This window comes from Apaloderma vittatum, unplaced genomic scaffold (genome assembly GCF_000703405.1).
Source record: "Apaloderma vittatum isolate BGI_N311 unplaced genomic scaffold, ASM70340v1 scaffold6401, whole genome shotgun sequence".
NCBI classification, from domain to species: Eukaryota; Metazoa; Chordata; class Aves; order Trogoniformes; family Trogonidae; genus Apaloderma; species Apaloderma vittatum.
This window is the reverse complement of record NW_009699481.1, coordinates 66,978-85,091: the sequence shown is the minus strand read 5'-3', so window position 1 is coordinate 85,091 and position 18,114 is coordinate 66,978. Positions and strand designations below refer to the sequence as shown.

At 41.8% G+C, this 18,114-nt stretch overlaps 1 protein-coding gene across 1 annotated transcript in view; it reads right to left on the bottom strand.

Moving 5' to 3' along the window:
• Positions 1-1,310: 1,310 nt before the first annotated feature.
• Positions 1,311-18,114, bottom strand: part of PLEKHM3 (pleckstrin homology domain containing, family M, member 3) — a 73,351-nt gene continuing 56,547 nt past the window's right edge. Inside the window, exons 6-7 of the mRNA XM_009878373.1 lie at positions 13,541-13,698; positions 1,311-1,488 (exon numbers count right to left, since the gene is read on the bottom strand). Coding sequence (XP_009876675.1) covers positions 1,311-1,488; positions 13,541-13,698 — 336 coding nt within the window. The remainder of the gene's footprint in view (positions 1,489-13,540; positions 13,699-18,114) is intronic.

Here is an 18,114-nt window from a genome sequence, read left to right as displayed (position 1 = left end):
TAAAAACTTGGACTGGAGGGGGGATGATCTCTAAGTGCTCACTGGAGGTGAAGCCGCAATGAGGCAAACATACTGCCAGTGATGACACACATCTCCCCAGTTAAATCCATAATGTACTCCCCTTTCACAATATATGTAATTTACCATGTTTAATACTCCCCTGTGTTCCAGGAGTGTGGAGGAGAACAATACGTCGAGAAATTTCACTCTCCACCGTGGAAGTGACTACAGAAGCATAAAATCCCTTAGAGCTCACAGAGAATGCAGAACACAAGAACACAAGTGGCACATGAACACGGCAAAGTAGTGTTTCACAATTCTGGAGGTATTTTCTAGAATGGGCAAGACTACTTTCCTGACTACCAGTCTAACAGGTTCAGGTTAGAGAAACTTTTAACATAAACTGCACGAAATAAAACCAAAACCAATGTGGATACTTAAAATGTCTTAAAACGTGAGACTAGCAGAAGGTCAGAACCAACATCATGTTACTGGAGACAAGGATGTGAACTCACATAGATCAAGAATAACCAGCGTAAAACTTCACTGACAGAGCTGAACAGATATACCCAGCCGGAACAAAAACAGCAGCAAGACCCCCACTTGTCTGTGTATGGAATAGTTCACTGGCATGGTTATAAATATATAAACATAACTGAAGGAATTATTCCACCTCTTATGTTTGCAAGCACCCTGAATAAGGTTTATAAGAGATACTCCCCTCAGGGAGGAGTGACATGTAAATGCACTGATGCTTTAAAAATAGCTCTGTGGAAACATGAGGAAATGGAGCCATGCGTCAACATCAGGAGGAGCGGGTGGGTTTAAAGTCATTCCTGCCCTGTTGGGTTCTGTGAAGCACCTCGCCAGAACCTCTGCCAAGGCTAATAATAAATAAATAATAGATATAAATAAGTAGATGATTCAAATAAGTAGATGATTCACCAATTCTAAATGAACAACGTAAAAAATAATGCGCTCATGACAGCACGTATTTTCTGCCTTAAGGAAAAGTCTTCTCTAGAGGTGGAAAAGAAAAAGTGAGTGCTTAATTAGCCAGACCTAAAGCATTTTAAGTAAACCACATTTTGTACGAGAGCTAGTGGCTGGACTTCAATGCAAAATGCAGTTTAACCATTGGTATTCCACAGCCAACAAGGCTTTATGGCCACTTTGGCAGCTGCTATTCACGCATGAAGAAGGTCAGATACTGTTCTGCAAAAAGATTTCTGCCTGGCTAAGCTTCAAAGTTGCTTGAGCTGGCAGCTGGGAAGGGGATTATCTTCAGGCTTGCTACTGCCTTAAGGAACTCATGTGTTCTGATATGACAACTCAAACATGTTGCAAGACTCTTCGAAGTTTTCGTCCATATTCAGTTGCCTCCAGAAGGATTTCTGCTTCTTCTGCAATTCTTTACGCACACACCTGGGGCATGGTACAGCCTTCACTTTGCACTCAGAGTGGAAGACAGCACCACAGCTTTCACACCTGCAAACACAAATCAGTGTCAAAATTGAATGACAAAGCACAACCAGAGCATGCAACGGACTTCGCATGTGGGCAGTAGACTTTCCTTCAATCACTTCTGGTAGCTCAAAGAGCACTATTTTTTTCAAAAGAGTGGAGCTGTAAAAGCCTTGCCCACAGCTCAGCTGGTGTAAAGCTATTCAAGACCACTAAAATTAGGTGACTTACATCCATTTGCAGTTGCTGAGCATCTGTCCCAGCACTTCTGCTTCACAGACAGAATTTTTTTAAAAGATTAATACTTATGTTCTTAATAACTAGCATTCGTATCTACCATGGAATAGGCATTAATTTTGTTTTTATGAAAGACAAGTTTGCTGCTTTGGTTTGTAAACAAAGAGTAACAATATTCCTTTCCATTAAGATACATTTCAGCATTTGCAACAGTAAAGATATGACATTTTCCTCACTGAAGTTCCAGTGGCCAATTGTTCTGGAGAGAGTAAAGTACAGTCCATTTTGACAGCAGAAGAAGTCATCCCACAAAGTAAAAAATGAAACAGAAGTAGGTGGGATTTTCTGCTCAGTGTCCTGTGAAAGATCATACTAGATCAACATGATCACAGCTTCTGGCATACAAAGCTGTACTACTCTGTTCTCAAATGTGATGACTTCAAATAACCGCTCGAACAAGATGACTCGATTACTTTCGGGGCACTCTAAGGTAATAGAGATAATGTCACAGCAAATCCAGCCCCAGTTCCAGATGCCTGTGGAGCCGTAAAACATCTGATGATCACGGAGTGGGCTACATCTCAACAGCTGGACATTATCAGCCTTTCAAATGCAAATAACTGTCTGTAGTGATGAGTTAAGTCACTACAGCCTTGTAACCAAATGAAAAAATAAAAGGATGACAATGTCAGAGGTACAAAGTCCTAGATTCCGTTTGGGTAATTAAATAATGAAAGCAACAGAACATCAGACTTCAGAGCATTTTTGAAATACAAATGAGGGGCACTGGTCACCCTGGTGATTTTGTTGGAAGTCTTGAAATGCCTTGCACTTTTCAACAGCTATCGTAGTCAAATGACTACATGAGAATCCAAGTGTCCATTATTATAACTTTAGTGGCTTTTCTCTTTTGTTTGCTTTGAGCTTTTGTCAAGTGGGTTTTTTTATTTGGATTTTTTTAGAAATAAGGTTCTTGTCTTCAAGACTGTGAAGAAAAATTGAAAACATGAAGAAACAAACCCCAAACACTGAGAACCCACATGGCAAACTGTAGTATTTGGCGTGCAGTTTGGCAATACTGAGGGAAGTCCATAAGGTAATACAACCTGCTAGCTACATCAGCTGCATCTGCTTCTCACCTGTAACTTTTCAAAAACCGTTCCTGATCTGGCTGCACTTTAAATTTTATGCATGGGTCCAAACACGGTCTAAATTTTAGTAACTGCAGAGCTTTGAGAAGGCTATGCAGAGGTTTAGAGAGGCACATTTCTAGCTAGCATAGACTGATAAAACTCAAATACAAGCAAGAAAAGGAAGGTTAAAGAGGCAGAGCACAATGCCGTATACCTACTAACTTCTATGCTCCTTGCAGTAAAACTTGACTTTCAGATTTCTAAGTTCAGCTAGTGAGTCTAAATCTGATTTTGAATCAAGAAACTGGCTCGCACAGGGATATATAATTTCTGAGCTCAGAGAGTGCGTTACAGCCCTAATACAGTGAAGCACACAAACACTTAGGACTCGTATCCCAGTGATTTCCTTGGGATTATTAATCTGCCTACAAATAAGCATGTGCTTACACACATTGCTGGATCGAGATCTCCATGATCAGACACACTAATGGATGATGGAGAGACAGAGAAGACAGCAGTGTCTTTAAAACTTTACATCATTCTGAACTGACACTAATGGTGATTTTATCAAACTAATTCTCCCTTGTTAGTCAGCAATTTACAGTGCCCTGGAAGTTGCTAGAGGGTAATGATTGATGAAGAGTGTAATTCTGTGCTCTCGCGCTGCCACTCCCTATGCTCGCTCAATATTTCTCCACAGTACACATGGAGGTGACAAAACCTATCAGACGTTACTGCTGACATGGATGGAGTGGGATGAGAGGAGCTGGCACACCTGCTCTCCTCAGTCAAAGGCCACTGGCAGAGAAAACAAAGATTGATGGTGTTTAAATTAAAATGAACTCATTTTTAAGAAATAAGCTCAGTGTAAAAAATTAACAAACTTCTCTCACGTCACTCAGAACAAAAAGAAATGTCTGTGCTGTTATTTCTGAGAGCTGGTACAACAGCTGAAGGACCCCACACTGTCAGGTGCTAACCAGAGGCAGCACCAGCAGCCAAGCCTGGATCTCACAGTCCCCTGCACCGGCAGGCGTCACAACCACTGTTGGTCCATTCTGGAGCCCCACCAGTGACCGCTGCTCTGAAGACCTGTTCTTTGCTTTCTCCGGTGAAGACCCAACCATGGGGTGCAGAGGACGACAAACAGCGTTGCTCTGAGTTGAAAAACAAGGCTGCCTCTTGCTCTCTGTAAGGACAGGTAGCGAGGATGCCTGTGTCAGCCTTTACATCGCACTAAAGAAATTCAGTCACCAGGGTGGAGTGAGTCAATGCTGATCTTGCTCCTCTTTGTGCAGATGGTAAGTTACTCCCTTTACGGAGCTATGCTACCCCGAGCGGTCTACAGCTGTGCTTTTCCTCATGTCAAATACAGTCAAGTGTATATTTCAGTAAAGATACAGTCAAGATATTTCACCCTGGAAATATCAACTGGTTGACCATCCCTAATCTCACTGTGAAAAATTTTCCAGTGATACCAAAAAAACTACCAAAATTATATTCCTTCTTAGAATACTACAAACAGATCACTTCTTATTTAATTGTGACATCTAATTTTATCTCCACATCTGAGTTTCATGGTTTTTCTTTACTGTTGTTTTCAAGCTTCAGTATTCCAAAATGCTTCTATTTCTGCAGAGAAAAAATACATTTTGTAGTCTATTAAAGACCCATATAACAGTTCACTACACTTAGTTATCTTTCCCTTAATTGTTGTCCCTTAGTCGTTGTCGCAGGTAATTCACGGTTCAGGTACTATTTCTGAATCCTGGCTTCTTCTCTTGCTACAGTCCAAAAAGTCCCTGCATCTTTTGTGGGACTTCTGTACTCCACTGAGAATAAGCTGATGAGCCCTTAGCCATTCAGGCCTTTCGTGTTCCCTTCTTTAAGGAATGATATTGTGATACTGCACATCAACAGTGTCTTGCTATTTTTCAAACATTATTTGAGGAATTGGGGAATCAGTGTTGTTTTCATACAGACTTTCAGTCTTCTAAGAAGGCATCTGAAATAGCTTCCTCCCTATTTCAGTACTTTCTTTTTTTTCTCTTTCCTGACCAACTCAGTTTCTGTTGAGACTATAGGGGGTGTTTTGTATTTTAAGGATGTTTTACTTGTTTGAACACCAGCGTAATGAAAATGCAGGGAATTACTCAATCCTCTAAATAATTTCTATTGCACTGAAAAGTCTGAGAGAAAGGGCAAAGCTCTCCACAGCCAGACGGGCATGATAATACTCTTACTATTATCATGACTAGCTACAAAAGAAATGCCTTTCTACATTAAAAGCATAAAATCATTCCTTGTATGCTGAAGAAATGCCAATGTCAGTATCTCCCACTAAGTCAGGGCATTTGAAACATATGCATATTGATATTAGGCAAACTATAATTCCAGCAAATTCTTTTCATGCTTCCCACAAGCATTTCACAGGTGTATGGCTCAAGTAATTCCAGATTCTGCACAACCAACTGATTATACTCTTATTTCTCCTCTTTACCGCACCACCATTTCAGTGCCCATGGGTAAGATCAGGTGCCCAAAGAGGGGCGCGCAACACAAAGAGGTTTCAGTGACCTTCCACCTTAAGCAGGCAAAATAAAAGAGGAATGATCAACTAGTGGCCCAGGATGTCACCTGAGTTCTATTTGTCTCTTAGGAACCTTACAGGTTGACGGACCAGTGTGACCATGTTGGGATGGAGCTGCTGGGACCAGCAGGGTTGATAAGGGCAGCTTTAGTACCACGCGCACGGGCTGTGCCTGTCTGGCTTCCAAACAGCAAGCGGAGAATCAAAGCAGCTCGTGGTTATGCTGTTTGTCCCTGAAATGAACGGGTGGTGGGTGACAGATACAGTGTCATTCCCACCTCACAAACAGGAAACAAGAGGTGAGCTGACTCCACCAGGAGCTCTTAGCAGAGCTGAGAAGTGCAAAGAGCTTCCTCTCCTCACTGCAGTGCCACATTCACCCACAATCCTTTTTCTTGGGACCTTACACATTAACTTTCATTTTTTCCATTTAAAAAACTCACTTCCTTTGTGCCAGACCTTGCACACATTTGCTCGAGCAAGTAACCCCTTGAAAGGCATTTCAGTAAGGTTACAATTTAGGGCTGAACTCTTAATTGACCAGAACTCTTTTTTTTTTTCTTCTCCCCCCCCATGCAGAGTAAAAACAAGCTAAAATGTGGTTGTTCATTATGTTTTCCTCAGACGATGCTACACATTCACCAAGCACCCAAAATATTAAGCCACCTGTAACTCAGCTATAACAAAAAACAACCCAAGGAGCAAACCACAGTAGCTGAAGTAAGCCTTGCATGATCACCATCCCACGTGATGCACATGTGCCCGTCTGCAAGTATTTCTGAATTGCTCACCTGCGAGCATCACAGATTCACCCTTCAAAACCCTCAGAGACCAAGAGAAAAGGAAAATGGACTAGCCCGTGTTCACTTACAATACAAAAAAAGTCCCAAAGGCAATCAATGCCTGACACACACATGCAGCAATATTATTACAGTTGCCTAGGAACCAACGCAAGGAGTCTGCCTAGAGAGGGACACTCATGTAGTAAGTGAATGGAAGAAAGTTGGCACTAATATGACATTGATTTGTCCCTACAAGGAGCTTGTTAAGATAATGTCTTGTATGACACACTTACGGTCTTTAGATACAGTTGTTTTTTCAAATACCATACTAAAACATTGTTAATATTTCAGACTTGCTTTTGAAAAATTTGTCTCTGAAGAGGAAAAAAAAAAAGGCTAAACAAAACCAGAGCAATTGTAACCCTCAAATTGTTACTTGTCTGAAATTCACTTTAAACTATTATTTCAGTGTTCAAGGAGCCAGCAGGGATTCAAAGTATAATCACAGTTTTCTCACTGTCCTGGCATGAAAACTGCCAGGCCAGGGTCTGCTCCCTTTTACCCAGCATGGGTTAGACTGACACGCTGGAGAAGTGCCCCAGGCAGTGGGGAGGATGAATGAATGAATGAATAAATCCCTATGCTGGCTTGGCTGCCTGCTGCGTGCCTCCCTGTCTGAACTGTCTCTTGCCCCTCATTCTGTCACACCAGCACCTGATGCCAAGGTGGACTGCATCCAACAGATGTGCAAAGTGTTCAGAGATATTAAAGCCTCAAGAACGAGGTGAAAAGTGGGAAACTCACCGGGAGTGGGGAGAGAAAACCACCAGTGTTTCACCAGTGGCCAGGAGCCTAACTGTCAGCTCCTCCGGCGCTAGACTCAGAGAAACTGCAAAGCAGACCTTAGTTTTGGGTGCTCACAGGACAATTTGTTAAAAGTTGGGGCTGAACAAAACCAGCTTGATTTAACCACCTGCTATCCTTCCATGACAGTTGTGTACACTGGCTGAGTTACCGCACTGGAGCATGGCAGCGAGGTGAAGCAGAGGGCTCTGGGAGCTGCAGGACCCCCTTGCTCTGGGACGGGTCTGGGAGCGAAGTATTGCTGCTCCTCATCAAGGAAAGAAGTGTGTCCTCAGCTCCCTCATCCAGCTGTGGCTGCAGAGATTTACGCTACTCTTATCTGTGTACATTTCCATACTTGCATCCAGCAGGAGAACTAAGGACTGTCCCTCTTACTGCTGCACTTTGTGAGTGGTCTAAGTTCAGAGATGCCAAGCCAAGCAACGAGGCCTATACCCAGCCATTCACGAGAAATCAGTAAAAGGACACTAAAACCATTATTAAAACAATTAACCTGAAACTCGTATGATGTGGAGCTGAGTTACTTTGGAAAGGGGAAAATCCCTACTTTTTTTAAACCACTAGAGAGGCTGACATGCCACAGAATTCAAGTGTTTACATTGCTTGGACACGTATCTTCTGTCTCTGCCGGCTGCCCACCAGGACCTGGACTTTGTCCCTCTACCTCTCCTATAATTAATGAACTGTATTGACAAAGCAGTGGTTGAAGACTTAAAAGCAAAGAATCAGGCAATACTATTAACAGTAATATCAACATACTGCCCTCAACTGTTATAATTTGACTGCATGATTCTACTATTTTGCATTTTTCATAAATCTAAAGTCTGAAAATCCTGTCATTAAGCCAGGAAGACATGCCCACCTGGACCTGAGAAGGAAAAAAAGGAACTTAACATTTTAAAAATAAAGTATGCAAGATTCTTAAGGTGGTCTCAGAATTTCTGAGCACTTAGAGTTGGCGGTGTTGGCTTTTATGGTCTGAAAAGCAACTGAAAAGTTGTTTTCTGGTCTATGAGGAACCATATTTGAGAGATGAAGAAGTCTATCCTGAGAGGGGAATTTGCATGAGGAAGGAGGAAGAAGGTCTTGACTGGCAAGTTAGAAGCACCTAGAGCAAGGAGGAAGGTACAGCAGGGAAACTGCAAAACAGAAAGTGGAAGGGAGACGGCTGCCATGTTTGGCCTGTGAGGAAGAGCACAGGCAGCACTGCAGAGACCTTCCTCCTTGAAATAAAAGTCTGCCTTTATGCTGAACATTCTAGTTAATACTGCTCTGACATGAGGCAAGTAAAACCAACCTCTAAAGCCAATTCAGTTCCAAAATACGACACTTGATGGAAAAGCAAGCATATTTTAATCTCTTTATGCATTCTAGATAACACCATCATGCTACCCTGCACAGACAAAAAACAGAATCATAGAATGCTCGGGGTTGGAAGGGACCTCTAGAGATCATCTAGTCCAACACCCCTGCCAGAGCAGGATCACCTAGGGCAGTCACACAGGAACGCATCCAGGTGGGGTTTGAAAGTCTCCAGAGAAGGAGACTCCACAACCTCTCTGGGTAGCCAGAAGATTTTGACCATCTTGACAGATTCAGGTTAAATTAAATTATCAAGAGAACTTAACATCTATGTAAGTGCCTAAGTTTCTTTAAAGAAAGTGCTGAGCAGATCACTTCAGGGTGCTTTGAACCAACTATCAACATCTGATAAGCTAAGCTCTTTCAAAAATTAGGTACTGAACTTCTAGCACAGGTCAGTTGACCTGGGCTTGGGGAAAGGCTGTGTAGCATAAAACAAACTAATCAAAGCAAAAGGAAAAATTATGTACCAAAGTACAGAAAAACGATGCCTTTGACATGTGCCGAGGTATTTCCTGGAAATGCTCTATCATATACTTTTTGGTCTCTCCACCTAATACCTGTCTTTAACATTCTCCCAAATGCTCAAAGCTGGTTTTGCCCAGTGACAGCATCCGTAACACAGTGAGCTGTAATCTTGCAAAGACTTTGGCATGCGCAGAAAGCTAAGCACAGGCTCAGAGCCTGCAGTAAGACTTCTCGCTATGTGTAAAGTAAAGTACATTCAGAGGTCTTATCAGGATGGTGGCCAAAGATTACAGAGGCATCCAAGCTGGTTGATATAGCCAAGCCTGTGCTGTGGCACATCTATTTTAAACTTGGGTCTTCTGGTTTGTATCTTGAGAGGTCTACAAGTCTTAACTGATCTGCAGAACAAATTAACTTTGCAAAGTGAAAACAGTTTAGCCTTGATAAATGAATATGAGCACAAAAGAGCAACTCCCTATGGTTCACATATATCTGTAGTCACCACAAAAAAAGGCGAGGAACTGACTAAATAGCTCTTAACCAAGCAAGTGGCATTACCAGCAAAACACAAAAAATCGCCGGTAAAAGTAGTCACTAGGATGCTGACACACAGGCAAGACCAAAACCTGTATTAAGTAGGTAGCGTATAATAATACTAACCATAACTATAATTGCTGATTATCTAATTAGACAGAATCCCCTTATTTAATGAATAATTCTATTCTCACCCCAATGGCATTTTTCTCAGTATTCCTTAAGATTTAAAACTTGTTAAAAGTCGTTCCAGGTTACAAACTAAATACAGCCACATATTACAAACAACAGTACCACTATACAGGCATTTTCTTTTAATATCTGCCTTTTTAAAAAATTTTAAGAGAAAGAAATAAAAACTTTTCACTACATTAATGAAGAACAAGCAATATCAGAACAACCTGGGGGGCACTGCCTGCCTGCTAGCAAATGCGCAAGGATAGCTCTAAGAAGCCACTTTACATCCAGGGATATTTTAACTCATTTCACAACACTTATAAAAATCAAATTAGTGAAATAATAGGATAATTTTGTAAATGTACTTGTTAAATTTAAGCCCAAGACAAACTTAGTCCAAGAAATAAAACTGGAGGTAGATGCTCAGCTTGTTTAAGTTGCCAGAGCTCCAGCAAAAGCAGAGCTAAGAGAGTTTAATTTGCTCCATGAAATGTGCAATTAACTCAGGAGGCTTTAAATATAGTTCTCAGAATTTAACGGCCTTCAAAAAGACGTTGAAATTGCAAAATGCAGAAAGAACCCTAATGAGCTGTTATAGAAATATGAGTCTGTCAGAAAAGAGAAAAACGGAGGACAGAGGAATCAAATTGACTGGAAGAGGCATCCAAAAGGATGGGATGGGATAGGATGACTTTTAAGAAATTGTTTAACTACTGAATCACAGCTTTCATTAAGCTCTGTGCAGCATGGCCACCCCCCAAGAAAAGCCACAGAAAGGAAATATCATTAGAAAGCTTATGACTTGGTGAGCCCACCCTTACATTCAAGGCAGCAAACTGTTGTGCTGTATTGTTGAGCAGGATGTAAAGAGCCTGCTAAGCACAGCCCACAGACCTGCTAATTAAGTGAACTGATTGTGTTTGTTTTGGAACAAACAAAGGAATTTTGTTTTGCCCACAAAGGAATGTGTCACGCTGATTAGTGAGAGAAGGGTATGTAACATATGTGTATTCAAACCCCGAGGAGTGCATAACCCAGGTATTCACTCTGTTTGCTCAAGGACTGACAAAAATGACTCTCAAGCAAATAACCTGAGCAAAGAGAAAAGGCAGCCTTCAAGAGGGGCCCTCCTTTTCTCTCAGCTGTACCTATCTAAAGAAGACCCATCCTTCATAAACTCATACTGGAGACTGCTCCAGAAACTGCTGAGAATATTTTGGAGGGGAACAATCTCTGCACCTCAAAGCTGACCTAAGAGACTATGAAGAGGGAAAGGGAACAGCCAACTGGGAACCATCTCCGAATTGTAATGGCCTCTCTGACAGCTGTCACTCTTCTCTCCAAAGAGCAAGAAAGGTCAGGGAGGTAGCCAAAGAAACAAATGCCAGCTCAACACAGACACACCCCTACCACCCCCCACCCTGTCAAAGACTTCACTTTTCAAACATTCAGCAGAGAGGTGATGTTTGCAAAAGCTGCCATGTATCCACTTTTGAGTATTTCTAACCTAACAGCCCAGTTTGCTCATTGAATTAGTAGTATGCTCAAAAGTGAATGAGCAACATTCAAGAGCAAGGAAAAACCACATTCTTCAAAGCTCAGTTGCTATTCCTGGCTTAGCTAAGCAGCTACAGCCAGGGGACCTGGCAGTCTAGTACTGAGTACAAAACGTGAGAGAAAGCAATCATAGCATATTCTTACTGCACCTTGCAGACTCAGAATAGTACAACTACATTGCAAATCTGAGCTGTTTAACTCAGAGCTTTGTATGATGCTTACCTAACAAGGAAAGCTGAACATGTCATCAGAAACTTCAGGTATGACTGCAAGTCTTCACACGAACCTTTTTAAGACTTGCCATTCCATCTGCCACAGGTGAGTCTGTACATCTACCTACTTCTCACCAGCCTCCTCAACTTGTACTTGCTGTTGTAGTGGCCAGCACACCTACCTCGGAAATCTCTCTTATCTGCAACAGATGGAAAAAAACACAAAACCCCTCTCTGTGGCCTTCTCCCTCACTGCTTCGCAGCTGATGGAGCTGCACAGTAAAAAACGCAAGCCCCACCGCTGGCATGACTTGCCTCCAGCCCGAAGGTGGAAAAGGGCGTGAATACAGAACGGAAAAGACCTGGTTAGTTTCACAGAGCGTGCACACAGAAATAGTAACGAGATGAGAAAATTAACTAGGAAAGGAAATGGAAGATGCTGGGCATAAAAGCAAGGTTCAGTGATAAGGAGTAAAAAAAGGAGTAAGCAGAATGATCTCTGACAAAATAAGAAAGAGAAATACTAGAGAACCTTTCATGCTGATCATGTTTTAATTAAAAACATTAACAAAGACTGCTTCTTTGGCATGGCATCAACCACGACTTCACATTTATGAAACACAAACAGAAGTCCTCTCTGGCTTCTATTCCACGTAAAAACAGGAGCCCAAGCAGCTTCTTTTGGCTTTCACTGAACTGCTGACAAATACTATTTGATTCCAAAAGGTTTTAAACTCTCTAATTGCAAGGTATGTCTGATCTCAGCTGAAGGGTGGGGGAACAACAGACACCAAAGAAAGTTTCTATGACCAAAAAGTCTTCCAGACAAATAAAATGCACAGATAAGTAAACTTATCTTACTAAATGATCTTACACATTCTCCTCAATCTTTCGGGAATATCTTCAAACATTTTTTATACAGTCTTAGCAGACATGTTTTATATCACCTTAGTTTCTCTCTTTTTAACTCAACCTATCTCACAATGCACCCTAGATAGATTCTTTCTTGAAAACCCTTTACAGAGCTCAGCTGCACACCTTGTTTAGCTTATGCCCACTGTTTTGTCAATGCATTTTTTGGAATAAGAATCTGGGAAAAGAATGTGCAAATAGTCTTTGAAACTCAGATCAGGCTGAAAATCCCTGAAGAGTAGTCCTTGGTTACTTGTAATTTAACATCTTTGTGCAAGCAGGGAAATCAGATTCTTAACAAAGCCCTTTTAACAGGCTGGTCCTCATTGTTTCCAAAGGTGGCTCTTCAATATTTTCTCCCTTCAGTGGAACACTTTGGAGAACAAATTAAAATGACTGTATTTGAAATAGACAGGAAAATACTTATCTATGGAGGAATGCTGTGCTGTCAGATACACTGTGTATCTATTGAGCTAACAAAACAGAAACAAAACAACACAAAAACCCACAAAAAACACCCTACCTAAAAAATCCTCCCTCCTTTATTCAGAATCTAAGACATTTTTTAAAAAGAGTAGTAACACTGCTGTGTTGCCAAGTCTGCTCTGGTTTCCTGCATTTTGCTGCTAGGTTTTCCATGCAACTCCCATCCCCAGTCTGACATCCAGTACTCCATATAAAGTGAAATAAAGGTTCTTTCATTTACTTAGGACTGGCAAATGCTTGTATTTATTTTGTAGCCATCTGAGAAAAGCAATGTCATTTAAAAAAAATAAATCTTGAATTCGTAGGTGCAGAGGAGTATGCACACAAAAAGCAGAGAATTTTACGGGGAAAACACTTCAGAATAGATGGTTACTGTTTTATAATGGACAATCCCAGTACACCATTGGGTATAACACCAGAGACCAGAAAGATGTCCGTGATCATTCCAGAGAATCCCTATGGCTGTTCAGGACACTTTGCAAACTTGGAAGAGCTTTGGATAAATCACACTGTGTAACGCTGCTGGGGACTCTTCCCTTTTTGAAGAGCTGTTCCGCGACTTACAGGGCTTTGGGATGTAGCTCTTCCTATCTATTTCCAAGTTTGCTTGTGGTGGCCTCCCTAGACCAGTAATTTAGCGTAGCTACTCAGAAATGTGGATTAGTGGGATCCAGCCCCTAGTTATTTAAATAGGAGGTCACGATGCTGAGAATCTGCAAGGATATGATATGCGAGTCGAATATATGACTGACATTACAGTACCTGCTTGTAGAAATGTCCTCAAAGGGGTAAAGGATTTCTCCATTGTTGCAAATCTCACAGATAAAACCCTTTTGACTACAAAGGCTGCAGCTGTACACATGAGAGGTGGCAAACTTGATCACTTTTCCCAAGAACGGAGCCAGCTTTCCTTCAATAACCTGAAACGAGAAGATGATATTGAACGAACCTCCCCAAAATGACTAGAACTCCAGGAAAGACTGAGGTAATATTTATTAATGCAGAAATGCAGCTAAGTGCTACTGGTTAAAACGGGAAAGTCGCTTCTCGACTATTATAGCTGAAACAAAAATCACAAATAATAATAGCAGCCAATGAACTGGCAATGATCCAAATGTAAAAGCAAAGTTAGTATCTCTCTGTAAGTCTCTATATGAAAATAACATACAAGATTAGTAGTTGTTTTAAGTACAACAATGCCTTCATATACTAAGGCACAAAAAAAGTAGATAAGAAGAGAGTTTAAGCTATGGATACTGCCTGACATCTATGATTTTCATTTCTTGTTATTTTATTTAGGCAGTTTTGACTTTGTTCCATTTCCTCCAAAGCACAAGCATTTTGCACAGTTTTATGAACAGAACCCTGTCTTTCCTGCTTTAGTATGGTTATGTTTCCCATTGAAAACCATTAAAATACAATATTCCCCTCACTGCCCAAATGAATAAATTATCAGGAAAAGTCTTGAATCAGAACCGGGTTTTTCTGCTTTCAGTGTCCAGCTCTCCAGTTGAGAAGTCTCTCGCTGCCAGACAATCCTGAGCGACCATTAGAAGTGACTAGCACTCTCTGCTTTTTTTGGTGTGAAAAAACAGCCCTGCAGTATAGATTAAACTGCTAGCCACAACACTCATCTGAATTTGTGACTCGATGACAATGCCTCAATAAGGGGTGCTATTCAGGCAAAATACTTTCCATTCAGATCGAACTTCCAGAGACTTTAAGGAATTCTGCTGGCGTAGGGAATAATGAAGACGGAATAAGGCCCTAAGTGTATATTCTTTTCTCCCGGGCTTCCTGTGGTCTGAATGGCAGCCTGCCAGATTAGTGACAGAAATGTGTCATGGGATTTGATACTGACCTCCTATAAAAAGGAGAAAGAATGCAGTAATTGCTGACTGAAGATGTGCACAGGGATGTGCCCGGAAACGTAAGAGTGGGGAGATTTACACTTAAATGTGTGCCAGATTCAGTTCAGGCATCCCTTCCCTAAATACAGTAACATGCCACTTGTAATGTGGGTTTAGTGCAAATGAATCAAGAGAAAGCAAACATCAAGGCAGAGAAGCATAACGGAGATTTTGGAAGCACTCCTCCCCTATGTAAATTAGAAAGGAAACAGAATTGTGTGCTAGGGCAACTTCTTGCCCACTAGCCAAGATAGCCACTGGCAGAGGAGACAGACAGACACGTGGCAGAGGAGGTGTGTGGGCAGTGTTGATGCTGATGGCGTTGAACGACACGGGCCGAGATGTGTCCCCTCTCTGCTTTCGGCACTGAGCCTGCTCACGACATGTGCAACAACAGGAAGCGGCACTGTTATTGCTAGCGGTGAGGAGAGGACATCTGCTCATGTTAAAGGAAAAATGACGTTCCTGTTGCATCCTGGTATAGGAAGATCCCCTTCGACCAGAATATAAACAACGGAGAGAAGCTGCTGCACGAAATACAAAAATGAAGCCATAGTTCAAGGCAGTGATACTAGCAACCTTCTAACAGATGGTCAGAAGTTAGTTTAGCTCCCCTAGGCTGGGTTTTGCTTTTCATTCGAAAAGAAGAAATGTTTTGCTTGCACACTCCAAAGTTACAGAGGGTCTGAAAGCTAAACAAGTTGGGGAAACACCCGAAAGATGACAGTATTCAATGAACAGGCAGAAAAAAACAGTGAAGCTATCCAGCTAGTGACACAACTACAGTCACCCTCCAAAAAGCCATTTAGCACTAATAAATGAAATATGCATAAAAAGATAATAAATAAACTACAATACACATGTATTTTCCAAAACACTTTCATGCTACAGCAATCACCTCTGTCAGTCCACAAGTGCTCTAAAAGCTGCAAGCAAACTCCGAATCTGTACTAATGTCGCTGTCGGCAAGGATTTGAAAGTCAAATCTCTGAATTAAAATCGCATTTTATATAATGTAATAAACAAAATGAACATAAACTACTACCTTCCTAAGCACCAGGGGTGAATTTAAGTCTACAAGGCACAGAAGGTTTCCTACTCTGAAGAGCTCACAAGCTAAGACAGATGTGAGAGTGGGCAGCTGTCCCCAAGGAGCTGGTGTTATTTATTTATTGTGTAGCTCATTGTAGCAATGTCATGGGTTGGCTTGTCACTCTGGCCACTGCAGACATACAATGAAGATGATATCTTCAAAGAGCAATGCATGCCAATTTTGCAACATGAATTACAGGCCATTTTACTGTATTATAGGAGAAAGACAAAAGGCAACATCAAACTGATGTTATCTCTATTTTTAGCATCCGTAAATTTTGTGTCATTTTGTTTCATCGGAGACCTCAAGGCTGTGCATAGGATGTGACTTCTCCTTGCAGCCTTCTCTCATTCATGTTTGTAGCTAATAAGTATAAAAAACTCACGTCCATTTACTGCTGGAAGCAAAAAGAAAGACTTCTACTTTCTGTTCCCAAGAGGAGTTTCACAGTAATACTTTGCCAATGAGTGTTCTGTGGCTTAGGAAAAGGAGTGCAGGACATGTCATCAAAAGTGTCAAAACTTCTCTTTTGACTAAGCACTTCTTTGTGACAGACGAAGGCTCAGGGTTGGTCAGTCTAGACATCCCAAAATTATGATGGTAGGGTCCCAGGATGTTCTCCCAGCTGATGCTGGAATCTCATAATAAATTTCAAGTAAGCACAAGTGATTAAACAATAGAGGTGTATTGAACAAATGTAATGCATTATCCAGATATCAGGGAAATCATGGGGGGAAAAAGAGGACTTCAAGAAGTTATCTTGGCAGAGCCAGTAATATCTAGGTCATTCTTTACAGCCGGTTCTGTTACTAAAGCCTTTCAGTGACAGAGACTCCACAGCCTCCACGCAGTCTAAGCCAGCACACATCTGTTCTCACTGTTGGAGTCACTCCTAAGCTTTGACCTGAACCTTTCCTACTGACATTTCAGTTTACAAAATAAGCTTACAAAATAAGTTTACAAAATAGAGAAACCGTGAAATTACACACTATGAGCTGCAGAACAGTCCATCCCATTTCCTAAGAAATGTGGAATTTTAGCACAAAACTAAGTTAAGAGTATGCCAAAGGAGCAGGAACCAAAAATTTCACCACTGACTTATCCCTGTAACATAATACAGCCTCAACATGCCCTTGCAAAGGCTTAAAAATATATTCCTGCCTCTTAGGAAAAAAAAAGAGAAAAAGGAGCATTAATTGTAAAATAAATTTGGCCGAGTTCAGATTTCTTCTACCTACAGCGCATATGAAGAGCAAGATCTGTTTTATAATTCTTTGTAGGGCAAACAATTGTTTTGTTGTCCAAAATCAAGTGTGAAAGTTGGCTGATGATGGCATTCTGGTCATCAGCTGATGAGGGTGCAGTGCAGCTTTTTCCTCCTAAACTGGTTGAGGAACCCACCCCCGAAGGATTCTGAACACGAGGCCAGCTCTTACAGCGAGCTTACCGCTGCTGCACCTGGAATACACCGGGGTATGCTGCTGGTGACAACGGGAGGAAACTACTTGTGTTCAGAGGCCCAAAGCAAGTTGTGTCTCTGAATAAGCCCAGTGGTCAGACCGGAATCACTGTCCACCTCTGTGGATCTGGAAAAACACTTCTTTAAGCTACGACAGGGAGATGTGGCTTGTCATACTGCAGCTCCTAACTGCGTGTCTCACATCAGGAACTGTATAAAAATACACACACAGAAAAGACAGGCCCCGCCTTCAAAGCACTTACCATTTAAGCCAACAAAAGGAACACTGCTTTTGTACACTAACTGCCACACATCTCCCACCTAAATGGGACAAACTGTGTTTTGGGTAAGCCTCTGGCTCAGGCTCTGCCCGCACTGCAGAGAGCATCCCACAGCACGGCCACAGGTGCTGGCGCTGCTAGGGAGGGGAGAGGAAACTCAGGCAAGAGAACCAACAGCAGCAGCAGCAACCCACCCTGCTGCCCAGGTCCTGCACCTGGCCCAGGAGAGCTGAGGTGGTATCGGCAAGCAAGAGGGAAAAGCAGAGACCTGTATGCAGCAGTGCAAGAAATGAAAGGGGTACACAATATCTGAACGTGTGCCAAAGAGGTGCTGGGACAATTATTTCAGATGACTTCTACAGCAGAGGCTTTTCATACAAGTCAAAGTTACGAATAAATGCAAATCAAGCTTTCTTCTCTGTATATCTTTGTGCTACTGTTCAGTTGGGTAGCAGTATAAATGTGAAGAAAATGATTATGTTCTGTATGAGTGATGTGAGGGGAAAACACAGGGACTGACAAGCACTAGCAGACAAGCCAAGCTGGCAACGACTGCGAGAGCTTTGGGTGGTGGGTTACGTTTGGGTTACGTT